This window comes from Scomber japonicus, chromosome 9 (assembly GCF_027409825.1).
Source record: "Scomber japonicus isolate fScoJap1 chromosome 9, fScoJap1.pri, whole genome shotgun sequence".
NCBI classification, from domain to species: Eukaryota; Metazoa; Chordata; class Actinopteri; order Scombriformes; family Scombridae; genus Scomber; species Scomber japonicus.
This window is the reverse complement of record NC_070586.1, coordinates 14,026,056-14,042,957: the sequence shown is the minus strand read 5'-3', so window position 1 is coordinate 14,042,957 and position 16,902 is coordinate 14,026,056. Positions and strand designations below refer to the sequence as shown.

At 37.9% G+C, this 16,902-nt stretch overlaps 2 protein-coding genes and 1 pseudogene across 2 annotated transcripts; all 3 read right to left on the bottom strand.

The window, feature by feature from the left end:
- Nucleotides 1-1,022: 1,022 nt before the first annotated feature.
- On the bottom strand, nt 1,023-5,671 carry LOC128364885 (zinc finger protein with KRAB and SCAN domains 8-like). Its single transcript, XM_053325506.1, has 3 exons — nt 5,532-5,671; nt 2,669-2,740; nt 1,023-1,936 (listed from the first exon to the last, which is right to left on the bottom strand). Exons 1-3 carry the CDS (start codon nt 5,635-5,637, stop codon nt 1,023-1,025), a joined length of 1,092 nt encoding a protein of 363 aa, XP_053181481.1. The 5' UTR covers nt 5,638-5,671.
- A 1,438-nt stretch (nt 5,672-7,109) lies between these two features.
- LOC128364884 (gastrula zinc finger protein XlCGF57.1-like) lies at nt 7,110-12,389 on the bottom strand (annotated as a pseudogene).
- Nucleotides 12,390-14,390: 2,001 nt separating this feature from the next.
- On the bottom strand, nt 14,391-16,832 carry LOC128365334 (zinc finger protein 391-like). Its single transcript, XM_053326031.1, has 2 exons — nt 16,612-16,832; nt 14,391-15,834 (listed from the first exon to the last, which is right to left on the bottom strand). The coding sequence occupies exons 1-2, from the start codon at nt 16,781-16,783 to the stop codon at nt 14,693-14,695; spliced, it is 1,314 nt and encodes a 437-aa protein (XP_053182006.1). The 5' UTR covers nt 16,784-16,832; the 3' UTR covers nt 14,391-14,692.
- Nucleotides 16,833-16,902: the final 70 nt, after the last annotated feature.

Below are 16,902 nucleotides of genomic sequence, written 5' to 3'. Positions count from 1 at the left end.
AGTAAGACTAAAACTAAAACTAGCAGTGAAAAAATGATTTTGTTAACTGAAATAAAAAAAGCAAAAGACTAAATAAAAACTACAATAAACATTGCAAAACGAATTAAAAGTAACATTAATGTGTTAAACATACATAGATAAAATACACACAATGTATACAGAAAATTAAGGTCCAAATAAGAACCCCATTTAATACAATCACAACTGGTCTGAGCACCCAAACAACTGACTGAATATTGATAGAGAAACTCACAGACGCCAGAAGAAATGTACTCTGCATTGCATTTAAATATTTGAATGCACTTCATATGTATTTTGTAATAAATGCCTGCCTATAAGTCTATTGTTATTAAACTCCTTGAAGTGTGTAATAAGCATGAAATGTAGCTGATGTAGTCATGACCGACAGCTATGACACTCTCTTAGCCATCGTAGGCAAGATGATTGCAAGGGTGTGTCCCACAGACTCTGGTTGCAAATGAAGTCACCTTGCACAAAGGCAACTTTTGGCTTCACTTTTGCATAGCGGCAGGAAGTGGAAACGCAGTGTCCATCTTTACAATCTAATATTCTGAACAGCAGGTGAGCGAGCTGTGAATCAACGTCCAAAGGCAAAGCTACTATAAGTCTTTAAGTTGTAGTAATGGAGTAATAATTTACAAAATCACTACCTACACACTTATTAAAGGAAACAAATTTAGTCATTCAGATCATAATAACTCCTTCAAAAAACATTGAGTCAGTATTTCTAGAGAGAAGTTGGCATGTTTTGAATGGGAGTTGATTGGAGCCAGCATCTAGAGGCCATCGGTGTGCAAAGCAGCCTCAAACCATGGTAGTTCCCCCTTGGTATACAAATTATATACACTATCCACACTTGCCATGAGTAGCCAGTCTATGTAATCAACTATAAATAACTATACAGTGTGTTTGTACACTCGCACACCTAAACATCTTATTTTTGAAAAAGAAAAGAAAAAAAAGAATGAAAGTCAGGAAGCAACAGCACTTTTGTTGAGGCTTCAAGTGCTACTGTTCTTACTGTGTGCTGTGGTTCTTTTTTTTGCTATAGCTATCGGACAAAACACGCTATGCAACGTCAAATCTGATCTGATACGAAAGTTTTTGTTGCAGTCAAGACATTCATAGGGCCTGATCCCTGTATGCACACGGAGATGTTTTATCAAATATGAGGTGAGTGCAAACTTCTTTCCGCAGTATTCACAGGTGTGGAGCTCTCGTTTGTGAAGCTTCATGTGCGTCGTGAAGTCTGTGCTGTTGTTGAAACTTTCTCCACAAGTGTCACAAAGCTTCGTGCCTATGTGGCTTCTTGTGTGCTGGTCTCGGTTTAGTCTGAAACGGAAATACCTTCCACAGACTTTGCATGCGTAAGGCCGTTTCCCAGCGTGAGTTTTCATGTGTTTGATCAAACTGATCTTCAGCTTGAATTCTTTATCGCAAGTGTTACATTTGAAAGGCTTTTTGTTACTCTGGGTGTTCTTGTGAGCAATTGAAATTTTGATACTTCTAGTTGCTCTAGTCCGTCTAGCACCTTTAGCAGATTTTTTCTTCTTAATGCTGCCTTTTTTGTGAGCTTGGCTCTCAGTTTCATTAGCATTGCCAGAGAGGAGCTGGTGGTCTGGTTCTGGTTCTGGTACTTCAGAGCTTGTGTTTTTCAACCAACTGCTACAGATACTAGCTGCAGGCTGTGTCCCTGATGCACACTGGTTTTCACCCGGATCCAAAAGCTGAGTCTGGTCTTGACTCCGATCACTTCCCACAGACGCAATAGTCAACATAAAGTTTTCAGTCTCCTGCTTCGGCACCAGCTGCTCTCCCTGCAGACTGACGCTGAGTTGTTCTTGTTCCTCTTTAATCTTTGGAGGCTCTGGGTTTTCTTGGTCCATACTGTAGTTCCTCTCCTGGGTACAGTATTCTGAAGGGAAAGTCAAAGACAAAGTACTCTTAGTGGTAGCCAAGAAAAAAGTGACAGCAGACTGTGAGATGCTTTCAAATTAATTAATTAATAATTAACTTTGGGTTGTGGACCATTTATCTTACATACCAGTTATGTTTCATATATGCATCAGTATGCAAGGTCATTAATAAACAGTGAAGATAAAACAGTTGCATTGTCACTGAAAATCTTTTTTTTTGTCAACTATTCTACATTATAAAATAAGATGTCAAAGCCTATATTGACTCACATATTATATTTAGGGTTTACACGATGAGGATTTTTGGGACAAGCCATCTGTAATCTATGCAACGGGAGCGTCTGCAAAAAGTTTCAACATGACAACATTGATCAGATCAGCAAATTAAGACATTTCAGCCGATCTCACAAATTGCATAAAATGCTAAATATCGGCCGATCCGATATAGCTGATCAGATCGGTGTAAGGCCTAATTATATTGTCAGCCTATATTACAGAAATACACTGTGGACTGTTTGAGGGGATCAGTATAGGGGCCCACAGAAGATTTTTTGCCCGGGCCCCTCTTACAGTTAAATCTGGCCATGCAGTCTCCATCAATACCCCACAGGACAGTCGTTCAGCATTAACTAACTAGGACTTTCCTCTATACTTCCCCCAGCTACTATAGAATAAAATGATCTATCCGCATGTGTTAAAGCTGCTCATCGTGAACGTGGATTTTTACACACCTGTCCTGTGCAGCTTTATCTCAGGCTTTAGGAGGATATCCAGCAGTCTGCGCTGACGGACGACCTCTTCTTGAGAGAGGGCTGGCTCAATTTGCGGCAGCGGAATCTTCCGCGGCATTTCTTGCGGCACCCAGAGATGCCGCAGCTAGATGTCGCTTGTAGGCACTTTCCGTGGCATTTTTTGCGGCATTTTCTGTGGCATTTCTTGTTGTGTGGGTGATTTTGCGTTAGTTTCTTTTTGTGTCTGTGTTCCTTTTTTGTATGTTTTAGCTTTCTGGACTGTTTTTTGTTTGTTTGTTTGTTTGTTTGTTTGTTTGTATGTATGTATGTATGTATGTATGTATGTATGTTTTCCAAGTTCATTTTAATAATAATACTAGCCTACTACTAGTATTAGAGTACTGTATTATTATTAAGTTTTTAAATTGCTGTCCTGATTTTTTTCTTTTTGTTTACTTAAAAATAAAATAAATACTATGCAACTTATTTTGTCCTTTATTATATGAATATCACAAAGTTTTATTTGTTTTATTCGGTGGGTTACAATGCCATAGTTGCCTGATGACACTGTTTGGGAGGATAGGTTTAATGTTAACAATTTTCAAGTTTGAATTAGAGTGGGACTACAGGTATAATTTTTCTTTTTACATTTTTTGTGGCACAGACGCCTTTATTAAACAGTTGGTAGATATGGGAGAGAGATGGGGGAGTGACATGCAGTAAATGACCGCACCGGTCGGGATTCGAACCAGGGGTCAGCTGCGTCAGTTGTGTAAGCTGCGCATGCGGCATGCGCTCTAACCACGACACTACTCTACTGTACTGAATTCTACTATACTATACTATACTATACTATACTACATATACCATAATCATATACTAATCTACATAGACTATTTCTAAAATCCAATTATTGAGCGATTTTATAACTGTATTTTTTGGAAATGTTTGTATGCATATCAAACAGCATTTTGCTAATGTTGTTGCCCTCTCATATTGTATATTTATCCTCGGATGATTTTATTGCATAAAACTTTGTTTTTTCTCAGGATTCATGTTGTTAAGTGCTATTACCATGTTATGCCACATATGCCTACATAAAATGTCCTTTGGGTTATAATAAATAACCGCAGACTAGACTATCAGACTTCATTAAAAATGATTTCATGACTGTGGCATGGTTTTAGGCTTTAGATGGCAATTTACAGACATGTCAACGTTAGAAAATAATTATGTTTTGATGCCACACATGTTAAACGTAGCCTAAAGAATACATATAGAATGGTTGCCATGTTTGGGTTTCCCTGTCCTCATCTTTCTTTATCCACTATAACTAAAATGGACGTGTGCTAAGGCAATACTTACAATAAGATTTGTGACACTTTATGACACAATGAGACTGCGTCACATTTTTAACATCAGCTTTTTAGGCAATTGGTCTATAATACTGATAAACGGATTTGTGTATTTTTGTTATAGTGTTGGAGATATGTGACATAACTACGACGAATGTTCTCCAGCAGAACACCTCACATTTGTGTTTGGAAAAAAGACCGACTATGACACTTTCAATCAAGAATTGATAGATAAAATGGACTTGAAAGTGTGGGCTAGATTTGAAGATTAATGTGCTTTATGCACACATCCACTACTTACTGAATTTCAGCCTGCTCCTGGTTTCCCGTCCTACAAACGGATTAATCCAGGTGTGTCTGACCAAAAGTTGAGGTCAGACACACCTGGATTAATCCGTTTGTCCAATAATGTAGGACGGGAAACCAGGAGCAGGCTGAAATTCAGTAAGTAGTGGATGTGTGCATATAGCTCTCTCTCTCTCTCTCCCTCTCCCTCTCTCTCTCTCTCTCTCTCTCTCACACACACACACACACACACACACACACACACACACACACACACACACACACACAACCTTGTTCAATTGTTGTGTTTGTTTCTTTTTGTTAATAAATTTTTATGGAAAACATTGCAAGGCTATTAATTGAAACCATAAAAATGTAATTTCAAGGGTTGAATTCATCAAAATTACGTATGCTTAAAGTTAGGAACAGGGCAGAAATGAAGAGAATTATTAAAAATAATAATAAATAAACAGCAGAACAAATCTATTAATCTGTTTGGCTATAATTTTGAGATGTTTCGTGGTTGATGGTTTATCTGGACAAATTGTAGTAGGCTATAATTTGGATATCATTGCTAAATACTTCCTCAGGTTTCCCCGAAATTCAAACTAATAGCCTATCCCGCACTTAGGCTATTATCATCTGCCCCGTCCCCCTACGTGTTCCTCCATGCTCCAGCACACGGTGACACAAGCATTATCCCCCGGCACACAGCGGCATGCCGTATCACATAATTGCACCCAGCAGCCGCGGCATCTTTGGGTGCCGCAAGAAATGTCGCGGAAAATGCCACGGAAAGTGCCTACTAGCGACATCTAGCCGCGGCATCTGTGGGTGCCGCAAGAAATGCCGCAGAAAATGCCGCAAAAAATGCCACGGAAAGTGCCTACTAGCGACATCTAGCTGCGGCATCTGTGGGTGCCGCAAGAAATGCCGCAGAAAATGTCGCGGAAAATGCCACGGAAAGTGCCTACTAGCGACATCTAGCCGCGGCATCTGTGGGTGCCGCAAGAAATGCCGCAGAAAATGCCGCAAAAAATGCCACGGAAAGTGCCTACTAGCGACATCTAGCTGCGGCATCTCTGGGTGCCGCAAGAAATGCCGCGGAAAGTGCCGCTGCCGGCGGCAGCCAGCGGCACTTCTTGCGGCATCTCTGGGTGCCGCAAGAAATGCCGCGGAAGATTCCGCTGCCGCAAATTGAGCCAGCCCCTACTGCTCTTCTTCGTATACGACGACAGTTTTTTCAAAAACTCCAAATATTTCTTCAGCTGCTGCAGATAGTCGCTCATTGACAAATCTTCTTAAACACCGAACCGACGACATTTTCATTAAATTACACTTGACACGCAGCGACTTAAAAGAAAAACAATATAACTGTCGCTACCATAGACTGTATAAAACCGATGTGAGTCTGACATGCGCAGTAGAGTCCGCCATCATAAAACGAGTCTCAGTCATAGACATAATAAAGATGAATTATGTCTATGGTCTCAGTCACACGCACGCTAACTCAGATCAGGATCAATAAAGTTTATATTTTTTTTTAAAACTAATGAACACTGCGCATGCGTGACTCACATTGACCGATTAGATGGATTAGATGTGCCACAATAATTAAAGGAAAGTACTCTGGTCTTGATAGGAATTTGCATGATTTTTGGTCCCCAAAAATGTAAAAATGTTGTTTTAAGATCATAAATACTACATCTGTACCATCATCCACCCCCATTAAGAGCATGCAGGATTTATGAGTATGCAAATATATATATATATCATGTCAGATGTATTAAGTTTTATGTCTCCTACTACACTGAAGAGTCAATTGTCAGCGTATGTTCACAGCATATACAGTCTATGGTTCACAGTAGGTTTAAATTTTCTACATCACATAACATCACACTAACGCAAAGCTGCCACGATTATTGTATTAATCAATTAGACAATCGACAGAAAATAATAATAACCGCAATTTTTTTTTTCAGACAAAAATGCCCAAACTTTCTGGTTTCAGCTTACCAAATGTTAATGTTTTCTGATTTATTTAGTCTTTTAAAACAGTAAATTAAATATCTTTATGTTATTGACTGGTTGGTTATGGTCCGAACAAGAAGAAGACATTATAATAATTTACAGCCCTAATGACAAATCAATCAATAATGACAATAATTAGTTAAGTAAGTTGCAGGCCTACACTTCTGTTAACTGCATACTGGACTACGATTGGCTTGCGTAGTTGTGGTTGCACAAATCATCTTAAACTCAGACTTTAGATGAGCATAAACATCCCTCTGCAACAGATGGATGTTTGACATGCATCATTCTGAGAATCATTCTCACATCTTAGAAATAAAAGTATACTTTGTCTTTCATGCATGTAATCTTGTGGTTTCTTTCCCTCTGCTTGTTGTAACAAGTTGTCTCGGTGTCTTTTGTTGCTTATAGACAGGCAGCACTAACTGCACTGAGACTTTACGTATTTAAAACTAGACAGAAGAACTGTCTGCTGTGTCAAGTTGATATTTGCCATCTCATTTTAAACCCTCATCACAACCTGAAAGTGGAAAATGACCCAAGTTTTTCCAATTCAGACACATGACATAAGCTTTTCTGTGTGGCAGTATGTTCTTCTCATTTGTATCTCAAAGTCACTTCAACATCTGAAAGCTCTCCTGGGCTTCTCATCTGAATGAATTCTTAAGTGCCTTTTTAAGTCAGACATCTGACAGAATCTTTTCCTACTGTGTGCCTACTCATGTGGCTCTTTGACTGATGTCTGTCTGTGTGGATTCTCATAGGCAGTTTTAATACACCCAGCTCACAGAATAATTTCTTACATGGTATGACATCCAACTGAAGCTTTTCCCACAAGTGTTACAGATGTACGGTTTCTCCCCTGTGTGTGTTCTCATATGCCTTTTCACAGGTGTCTTATCACTAAAGCTTTTCAGACAGATGTTGCAGTGGTATGGTTTCTCGCCTGTGTTGATTCTCATGTGTGTTCTCACGTCTGCCATTCAACTGAATCCTTTTCCACAGGTGTTACATGGAAATGGCTTCTCACCTGTGTGGACCGTCATATGCACTTTTAAATTGCTCTGCTGGGTAAATATTTTCCCACAAGTGTCACATTGGTACAGCTTCTCACCTGTGTGGAATCTGAGATGCCTGTGTAAATGGTATCCTAGTCCTCTATTGTGTTGCCAATTTAGCCCTGTGGAGCTCCACGATGGCCGTACTTGTTAAATAGTTGTGGAAGATAATTTGATGTGATTAACAAGATTCAAAATCATTATTTTTCTTTTAAACTTACTTGACCAAAGTAAATGTTTACTTGCCCCTACAACTTCACCCTGCCTCTTTGGCTTCCATGTATTTATTAAGTATTCTTCTTTATTAAAGCATTCTAAAGTATAGTCATCTTTAGTAAAGTATTGTATGTCATTGGATGAGAAATTTGTAGGCAGATGTATTAATGGTTAGGGTGGATTTTGGCGTTTCATGTTAGAAGTGCAGCTATCCACTTAACTATGTTCTGCCAGTGTGGTTCACATAAAAAAGGGTAGTGATGATTATGCCATTGTTTTTATGGCTTAATCATCACCAACAACATGACACCCATTGATTTTCATTTTATGAACACATATTTGAGGCCTTTATGATGGGCAAACAAACAAAACATTTTGCATTTTTAGGTGCTAGGAGTACTTTAAAACTCACAACACTTTGCATGTGCATTAGAAGTAGCATGTTATCAAATCTGATATGGGTTCTGGGCATGGGTGTGGCAAAATGACTTGAGGGCACCACTTAGAATATTTCAAAATTAAAGCCACCACCTTTAAATTTGACATAGATGTATGACATTTGGTAGCCAGGTATAACATCTCCAGACTTAAAACAAAATCCGACCATAAACTAAGTCGAAGACGAAGTCAGTCATTGACAGGCATTGTACTTTAATGAACTTGTCACAGAGAATAAGCCAGCCTTGGCAAGATTGAGAGTAGCCTTGGTGGAGTGAGAAGAGAAAACAGGAAATATTCATGTTCTGGCTGGTATTGTCTGATATGTTTATAAATATGAGGTGTATTATGGGATTTTTTCTTTTGGTTTTATGGCAATAAACCACTTCAATTCTACAAATCGATGCATAAATCAGATTTTTATCCCTCAGATATAAATAACGGGCTAACTGTTTTACATTTTATGATAAGTAATCAGGTTTTAGCAGTTATTAATATATGGTTACTGTTTCACATTTTTAATTCATCAGTAAGGGTCTATGTCTGTTTAGGTTGTTCATTATATGCACACTTAATGTTAATGACACTTTTCATTTTCCTAATCATCCAATCAATTAAATTTCACGTATTTCAGTCTGAAAATCCATCATGAAAAAATATTTTATTGTTAATTAAATGTATTGACTTCTCCATACAGTACATCAGTCAAAGAAAAATAAACAACTACAATTTAAAATGAACACTCACAACCACAGCATGTAACACATAAATAAACTGTATGTCATCACTGAAGCAGCAAACACTGTATCTTCAAACCAGAAGAAAAATACATTAAAGTTGTAAAATAAAAAAACAAAGTGGACAATAACATCAGAGGTCCAATATGTAACCAACAGCACAAAAAGTTTTTCTATGTTTCAATATCAGAGAGCTTATAATTACATTACTGAGGTAGCGTGTGAAAATAGAAAAGAAGAAAATTCATTTAACAGGTGTGGACAATATCTAACAGAATCCAACAGCTCAAATTTTGAGAAGTACTGATTAAAGAAACCTTGCTCTGTTGGTTGTCTAATTTGTTCTTTTAGCTGAGATATATTCTAATTGACTGGAACATGTTTTCAGTCAAATAAAACATCTCTCTCAAATATAAACTTCCTGGAAAGGTGTGTTGGTCACTTCATTTGTAAATATCGAGTACTACTTAAAAAGTACATGGATTATTCTGCAAGATGTCTTGAATAAAGTAGTTTTTTTTTTAAGTTATAAATATTTGCACCATCTTTGACCATCTACATCACACAATGAGTTTGTCAAGAAAATTCTATTGCATAAAGTAAAATTAATAGATACAGTAACATGAAGAACAAACAACCTATAAGATGATATTCTTATGTTAATTTACAAAGATCTTGGTGCACATTTACCTACAGGAGTTACGGCTCAACTGTTTGTCCTGTTTATGATTTTTTTTTTTGTTAATATGTGCTGCCATTATGTGTTTTAGTGTTTTATACATGAATCACTACAAATGAATCCTCTGTAACATTTCACAAATGCAAGGCTACTGACTTGTGTGAACTCATATACTTTTGCAGTAGGTTAGGACTACAGTAGGACTGTTAAGTCACCACAAAGCTCTCTCTCATGTGTCAAAATTAGACGCCGTCTCATGTGCATGAATTCTTATGTGCATTCTGATGTGGATCTTCAAGGAATGTGCACATGTGAAATCTTTCCCACAAGTTTTGCAGCTATAAAGCTTCTCCCCTCCCGTGTGCCTTTTCACTGTTGTCGTTAAACTTAATTCACACCTGTGTGGACTCTCATATGTGCTTTTAATGAGCTCAGATCATAGAATCTTTTCTCACAAGTGTCACATGAATACGGCTTCTCACCTGTGTGGATCCTCTTATGCACTTTTAATGTGTCCACAAGAGAGAAGGTTTTCCCACAGATGTCACATGAGTACGGCTTCTCACCTGTGTGGACTCTCATATGCAGTTTTAATGTGTCCAGTTGAGAAAATCTTTTCCCACAGGTGGTACATACGTACGGCTTCTCACCTGTGTGGATTCTCATATGTACTTTAAATGCGCCAAGATGAGAGAAACTTTTCCCACAGGTGGAACATAGGTATGGCTTCTCACCTGTGTGGACTCTCATATGTACTTTTAATGTGTCTAGCAGAGAGAAACTTTTCTCACAAGACTCACACGGGTACGGCTTTTCACCTGTGTGGATCCTCATATGTACTTTCAATGAACCTAGACGAGAGAAACTTTTCTTACAAATGTTACACGGGTACGGCTTCTCCCCTGTGTGTGTTTTCATATGCCTGTTCACTTTTCCCTTTTCACTAAATAATCTCCCACACATGTTGCAGGCGTATGGCTTCTCACCTGTGTGGACTCTCTGATGTGTTTGTAATTTGGTCTTACACTTAAAAGCTTTCCCACAAGTGTTGCATTTTAAAGACTTCTCAGCTGTATAAGTGTTACTGAGAATCATTAATATGGTAGAGTTGTCTTCATTCTCAGCGTGCGTGCTTTTGTCAAGTCTTTTCTTCGGCTCTGCATTTCTAGTTGATTCTGAGCCTCCGTTGTGATCTTGGCTCTCAGCTACATGAGAATGGTGACTTTCATCAGCACTCAAGTCCAGAGGCTCAACTTTAATGAGGTCACTTTCATCACAAGTAGCAGTTGACGTGGTAGGGTCACATATATCGTCACTGTGACTTTCACTTTTATAATGTCTCTTCTGTTCAGCTCCTTTGTGATCCTGGCTCTCAGCTACATAAGAGTTATGAAAGAGGAGCTGGTTGTCATTGTTTGTCTCTGGTACCTCAGAGCTTTTAACTGACACGCTGACAACATCCTCAATCATGAAATCCAGAGTCTCAATTTTAATGTTGTCACTTTCCTCACAAGTAGCTGTCGACATTAAGGTTTCAGCCTGCTGCTTCAGTACCAGCTGTTTTCCCTTCAGACTGGTGCAGAGCTCCTCCTCTTCCTCTTCCTCTTTAATCTGTGGAGGCTCTGGGTCCTCTTGGTCCAAACTGGAGTTTCTCTCCTGGTTGCAAAGCTGCTGGTCATCGAGAACCTCCTCCTCCTCCTCTTCCTCCTCCTCCTCCTCCTTACAGACATGTTGCTGTGGGAGCTCTGGAGGGACAAAGAGGAAAGGGTGAATAAAAACTGTGGCACCACTTTTTGATAACCTTTTGACACTCTATAAAAGGGTTTATAATAGGGCTGTCAATCTATCAAAATATTAAATCACAATTCATCACACATTTTTCTCTAAATGTACTTTAAAATAATATTTTGAAAGTTTTAATACTCTTATTAACATGGGAGTGGTACATGTGCTTGCTTTATGGAAATGTATGTTAATTATTATTGAAACAATCCAGAACAATGAAATACTGTATGCTCCAAACATCTGCTGTCAGTTATGATATCAGTTAGGAACTAAACTTAGCGCAAAAATGTGTGTTTGGTAGATTATTTCTTTGTTGTAACAATGCTGCTTGACAATAAGTCTTATACCGATGGAAAGCCTGTTCATTTCCCTTCCTTTTTAAATTGTGCCACATTTCCTTTATCCATTTCTGCTTGTTATCCAAAACGTTATTGCTGCATCGCTTCGTTTTTCCAAACCACAGGTAGGGACCAGGGTCAAACACAACGTGCATTAATCGCACATTAAAAATACATATCATTAATTTGACAGCCCTAGTTTGTAAGCATACATTAATGGCTTAGTCAATGGTTATAAAATGTACTAATATTTACTAAACTATTACCTAAACTACACAATACATTAACACAACAACTCTTTATTAATTATTCACAATAATTTACACCTGCAAGATCGTTGAATATTGTCTTTTATAAATCGCCCTGTTTGTCTTTTTCAAAAGTTAAATAACTGTTTCACAAATCTGAAAGTGGATTTAAACATCATTAAGCCTTTTGCTACAGTGTCTAACACTTAATAACATAATAAACAGAGACTCGGTTGCTAAATATCATTATTTATGTTTCCCTTAAGTTTTCAGAGGCTAACTTCAGCTTGGTAGAAATCATTACATGTATTTTAACCACTACGGTAATATGGCACTGATCATTCTGTTTTATTATTATAATAATTAAGGTTTTACAGACCTATCCTGTGTAGGTTTATTTCAGGTTTCCTAATGATATCCAGCAGTCTGCGCTGACGGTCGATCTCTTCTTCATACTCGATGATAGTTTTGTGAAAAACTCTGAATATTTCTTCAGCAGCAGCAGTTAGTCTCTCGTTCACTAACTCTCTCAAATGCTGAACTGAAGACATTGTTGCTACAAGTAACATCAATGCTTATTCTAAACAAATGGACACTAAAAAACATCAGCTAATGCGACTAGTTCCTGTGTTGTTTACTTCCGCTGAACTTCTTCTTCTATCGATTTTTTATTGGCAGCGGGCAATCAGCTTACAGGTGCATTTAGCGCCACCTACTGGACTGGAGTATGGAAACAGGCAAACATTTGATCAACATTGCACTCTCTCCACCCTGCAATACTTTTGCACTCTTAATCTCACCCAGCATTATTGTCTTTGTCAATTGAATTGGATTCCACTCACCAAATGATGCACCATATTGGGTAAGTTTAATGAATACCTTATAGTCTTCTCAATCAATCAATCTTTATTTGTATAGCGCCAAATCACAACAGAGTTATCTCAAGGCACTTTACACATAGAGCAGGTTCTAAACTGAACTCTTCAGGTTTTAACTTTAAAGAGACCAAACATTCCCACATGAGCAACAGTGGCAAGAAAAAACTCCCTTTTAACAGGAAGAAACCTTAGGCAGAACCAGACTCAGAGTGGACAGCCATCTGCCTCGACCGGTTGGGGTTGAGAGGAGAATTTGAATTTATCAACTTTAGTTGTTAGTACAGATAAAGTAATTATAGTGTAAGTTAATTTAATATTCATATAAACACCATTAGCACTGCATTCAATACACTCTATACACTCAATATTAGACTCACTTGGCTACTCTGAGAGATCAATTTTTGTGCATTTATCCAGTTTTCAAATTCAAAGAATTGTATTACTTTTTATTGTACTTTTATTTCACAGCTGTGTTTTTTGGTTAATTGACTTCTTCTGCACCTTTAAGGCAGCATTCAAACCGGAGAAAAAGATAGCAGCTTTGAATGTTGACCTATAGATCTGTGCAGTTCATCACCATAACTAGAGGGAGACTCACACAAATAAAAAATGTTTAAACAAGAAAAACAGAATTTGCTTATAGCTTATTATCACCTCACAATACAAGTAATAATGAAATAAAAGCATGAGATCAGAAACAAAGCACTTTATTGTCCACGTTTGTTCAGGGACATATTGCACGACTAACACTTACGTTAATGACACTCTTAGTCACCCTTACCATCCATTTCACTGTTCATAAAATGTGTTGACAACACCATGAAATACATCTTGTGAAATGTGTGTGTCATCTCTAAAGCAGCAAACAAACAAACAAAAAAATGTAATCTCAAATCAAACTGATCACAATACGTATAAAAATATAAAATTGGACAAAAACAACAACAACACAACAACAATAAAAAAATGCTACAGATAAAAAAGACTGAGTTCGGAGTACGACAACTTTAAAAAAAATGTGTTTCAACATCAGAGATCTCACAATCGACTCACATTACTGAGGTAGCGTACGAAAATAAAAATTAAAAATGAAATAAAAAAGTCAACCATTTACATCACAACATTATTTTATAGTAAAAACAGTGATATCAGCCACTCTAACATATAGAGTTTGAGTTCTTGCAAAATTGTAGTATTCATTTGTAAATACCAAGTACTATTAATTAATTAAGTACATGAATTTTATATCCTTGCTGAAGTTGAAACTCCAATTCCATAAATTATTGTAAAAAACGTAATAAGCCATAACATTTGGCACCATCACTTTGACAGTCACTACTGTGCACTCACAGACTTTCCAAAGATTCTTTCAATGAATTACTGTTGCTAAGTTTACAGTAATATAAAGGTGGGACAAAACAAGAGTTTAATTTAACAAAACTTGGTAATACTGTATAGATGACAATGAACAATTTACATGAACATATTCTGACTTTCTTTTTTATTGAGAAAATTTTAATTTACAAAGATGTTAATGTTCTTCACCTGTTTGTGCTCTTGTGTGTTATCCATGAAACACCACAATGGAAACTGTCTTAAATACAGGGCTACTTGCTTGTGTGGGCTCATATTAGGGACTGTGCAATAATGTTTTCTTATTTTATTTATCTTATTCTATAGTAGGTACTAATGTAATGTTTATATCATATTGTTATATCAATTTTTTTTTATTCTGTGTGTATGTTGCTATGCCACTGTGATGAGCCCCCTGCAATTTCGTTGTACTACTGTACTTATACAATGATAATAAAGGCATATTCATATTCACATTCATATGGTTTTCCGATTCAGGCGCATGACAATCTTTTATGTGTAGCAGTAGGTTATTCTCATGTAGACTGTGAATGAAATGTATCATCTGAATTAAATGTGCCTTTTCCAGTATTACATCCACTTTTTTGCGTGTGTTCTCATCTTCAATTTATTTCTACGACTGAATTCTCTCCTACTAGTTCTGCAACTATACCCTTCTCCCCTGTGTGTGTTCTCATATGCCTTTTCACAGATGTCCTGTCACTAAATCTTTTCCCACAGATGTTGCATGGGTATGGTTTCTCACCAGTGTGGATTCTCATATGTACTTTTAATGCACCCGTCCCAGAAAATCTTCTCTCACAACTGTTACATGGGTACGGTCTCTCACCTGTATGGACTCGCATATGCACTTTTAATGCACCCAGCTCAGAGAATCTTTTCTCACAAGTGTTACAGGCATACGGCTTCTCACCTGTGTGAATTCTCATGTGCTTTTTCAAGTCTGCTGTTCGACAGAAACATCTGCCACAGGTGGTACATGAGTATGGCTTCTCCCCCGTGTGGATTCTCATATGTACTTTTAATGTGCCCGGCTCAGAGAATCTTTTCTCACAAGTGTTACATGAGTATGGCTTCTCCCCTGTGTGGATTCTCATATGTACTTTTAGTGCACCTAGCTCAGAGAATCTTTTCTCACAAGTGTTACATGGGTAGGGCTTCTCACCTGTGTGGACTCTCAGATGTGTATGCAATTTGGACTTGTAGTCAAACCTTTTCCCACAAGTGCCACATTTAAAACACTGTTTCCCTGTAAAAGTATTACTATGAGTCTTTAATGTGGCAGAACTGTCTTCATAGTAAGTGCGATTTTGGCCCCCGTGATGCCTCATTCGTTCTGGCTCTACATTTCTAATTGATCCTGAGTCTCCTTGTTCGTCTCCTTTGTGATCTTGGCTCTCAGCCACATGAGAATTATGGGAGAGGAGCTGGTCATCAATGTTTGGTTCTGGTACCTCAGAGCTTTGAACTGACAAGCTCCAAGTTTTATCAGGGCTCAAGTCCTGCGTCTGGTATTCATTTTCCTCATAAGTAGGAGTCAACAGAAAGGTTTCAGTCTCCTGCTTCAGTATCAGCTGTTCTACCTCCAAACTGGTGCAGAGCTCCTCCTCTTCCTCTTCCTCTTTAATCTGTGGAGGCTCTGGGTCCTCTTGGTCCAAACTGGAGTTTCTCTCCTGGTTGCAAAGCTGCTGGTCATCGAGAAACTCCTCCTCCTCCTCCTTACAGACATATTGCTGGGGGAGCTCTGGAAAGACAAAGGGGAAAGGGTCAAGAAACCATGTGGTACTACTCTGTAATAGGGCACAGTTTATAAAAGGTTAAAAGCGTTAATCAATGGCTTATTCCGGTATTGCAGAGCTTTAATTGGAGCCTTGCATCGCAGATAATAACTATATTAATGAAGCCAAAACACAAATTCATAAAATACCAAAAATGGCTATGGCATTCATACACAAGAGGCAGTATAGGCTACAAACTTATCACTGTCAAACCCTACTGAGACCTAACCCAACCCACTGCAGTGTTGCCAAGTTTGGAAATCCCTTGGAGCTCCAAGATGGCTGTGCTGTTGAACATGTAAATAGTTGTGGAGGGTAATTTGAAGTGACTAACAAGGTTCAAAATCATTATTTATTTTTTAATCTACTTACCCAAAGTCAATTTTTAATTCTGATTCTCAAATTTTGCACAACTTAGACTTGTGAAAAAGAGTTCGATATCAGAGCAAAAGCCTTAACACTATGTAACTACGTAGCTACAGTGTTTTTTTTTATCTGGACTTTGTTTAATGTCATCTGGATGGATACAAAATCATCTAAAAAGAGAAATAAAGATTTCACACATCTTAAAGTAGGTTTAAACAGCGTTACGGCTTTTTCTACTATGGCGCAATAATGAATTGCGAACTACGAATCAGAAGAGAACTTCAACATTGTAGAAATGAGAACAAATAAACCCTGTGGTGGTAAATAAAGCGGATTATTCTGTTTTATATTATTAAAATAATTGAGGTTTTACAGACCTATCTTGTGTAGGTTTATTTCAGGTTTCCAAACGATATCCAACAGTCTGCGCTGACGGTCGATCTCTTCTTCATACTCGATGATAGTTTTGTGAAAAACTCTGAATATTTCTTCAGCAGCAGCAGTTAGTCTCTCGTTCATTAACTCTCGCAAATGCTGAACTGAAGACATTGTTGATTAACTACAGGTGATATCTCTCAATGTCCTGCAGAGAGACTTCTTCTACCACTGTACACCCAGCAGCTAACGCATCTGGCTCCTGTGTTGTTTACTTCCGCTGGGTGTTGCAC

What these genes read in the sequence shown, in the direction of transcription:
- LOC128364885 (XM_053325506.1), bottom strand. Translation starts at nt 5,637, where the DNA reads ATGAAAATGTCGTCGGTTCGGTGTTTAAGAAGATTTGTCAATGAGCGA. An exon ending in AAAAACTGTCGTCGTATACG is followed by an intron (nt 2,741 to 5,531) that starts AAGAAGAGCAGT and finishes CAGCCCTCTCTC; the next exon opens with AAGAAGAGGTCGTCCGTCAG. An exon ending in GATAAAGCTGCACAGGACAG is followed by an intron (nt 1,937 to 2,668) that starts GTGTGTAAAAAT and finishes CTTTCCCTTCAG; the next exon opens with AATACTGTACCCAGGAGAGG.
- LOC128365334 (XM_053326031.1), bottom strand. Translation starts at nt 16,783, where the DNA reads ATGTCTTCAGTTCAGCATTTGCGAGAGTTAATGAACGAGAGACTAACT. An exon ending in AATAAACCTACACAAGATAG is followed by an intron (nt 15,835 to 16,611) that starts GTCTGTAAAACC and finishes TTGTCTTTCCAG; the next exon opens with AGCTCCCCCAGCAATATGTC.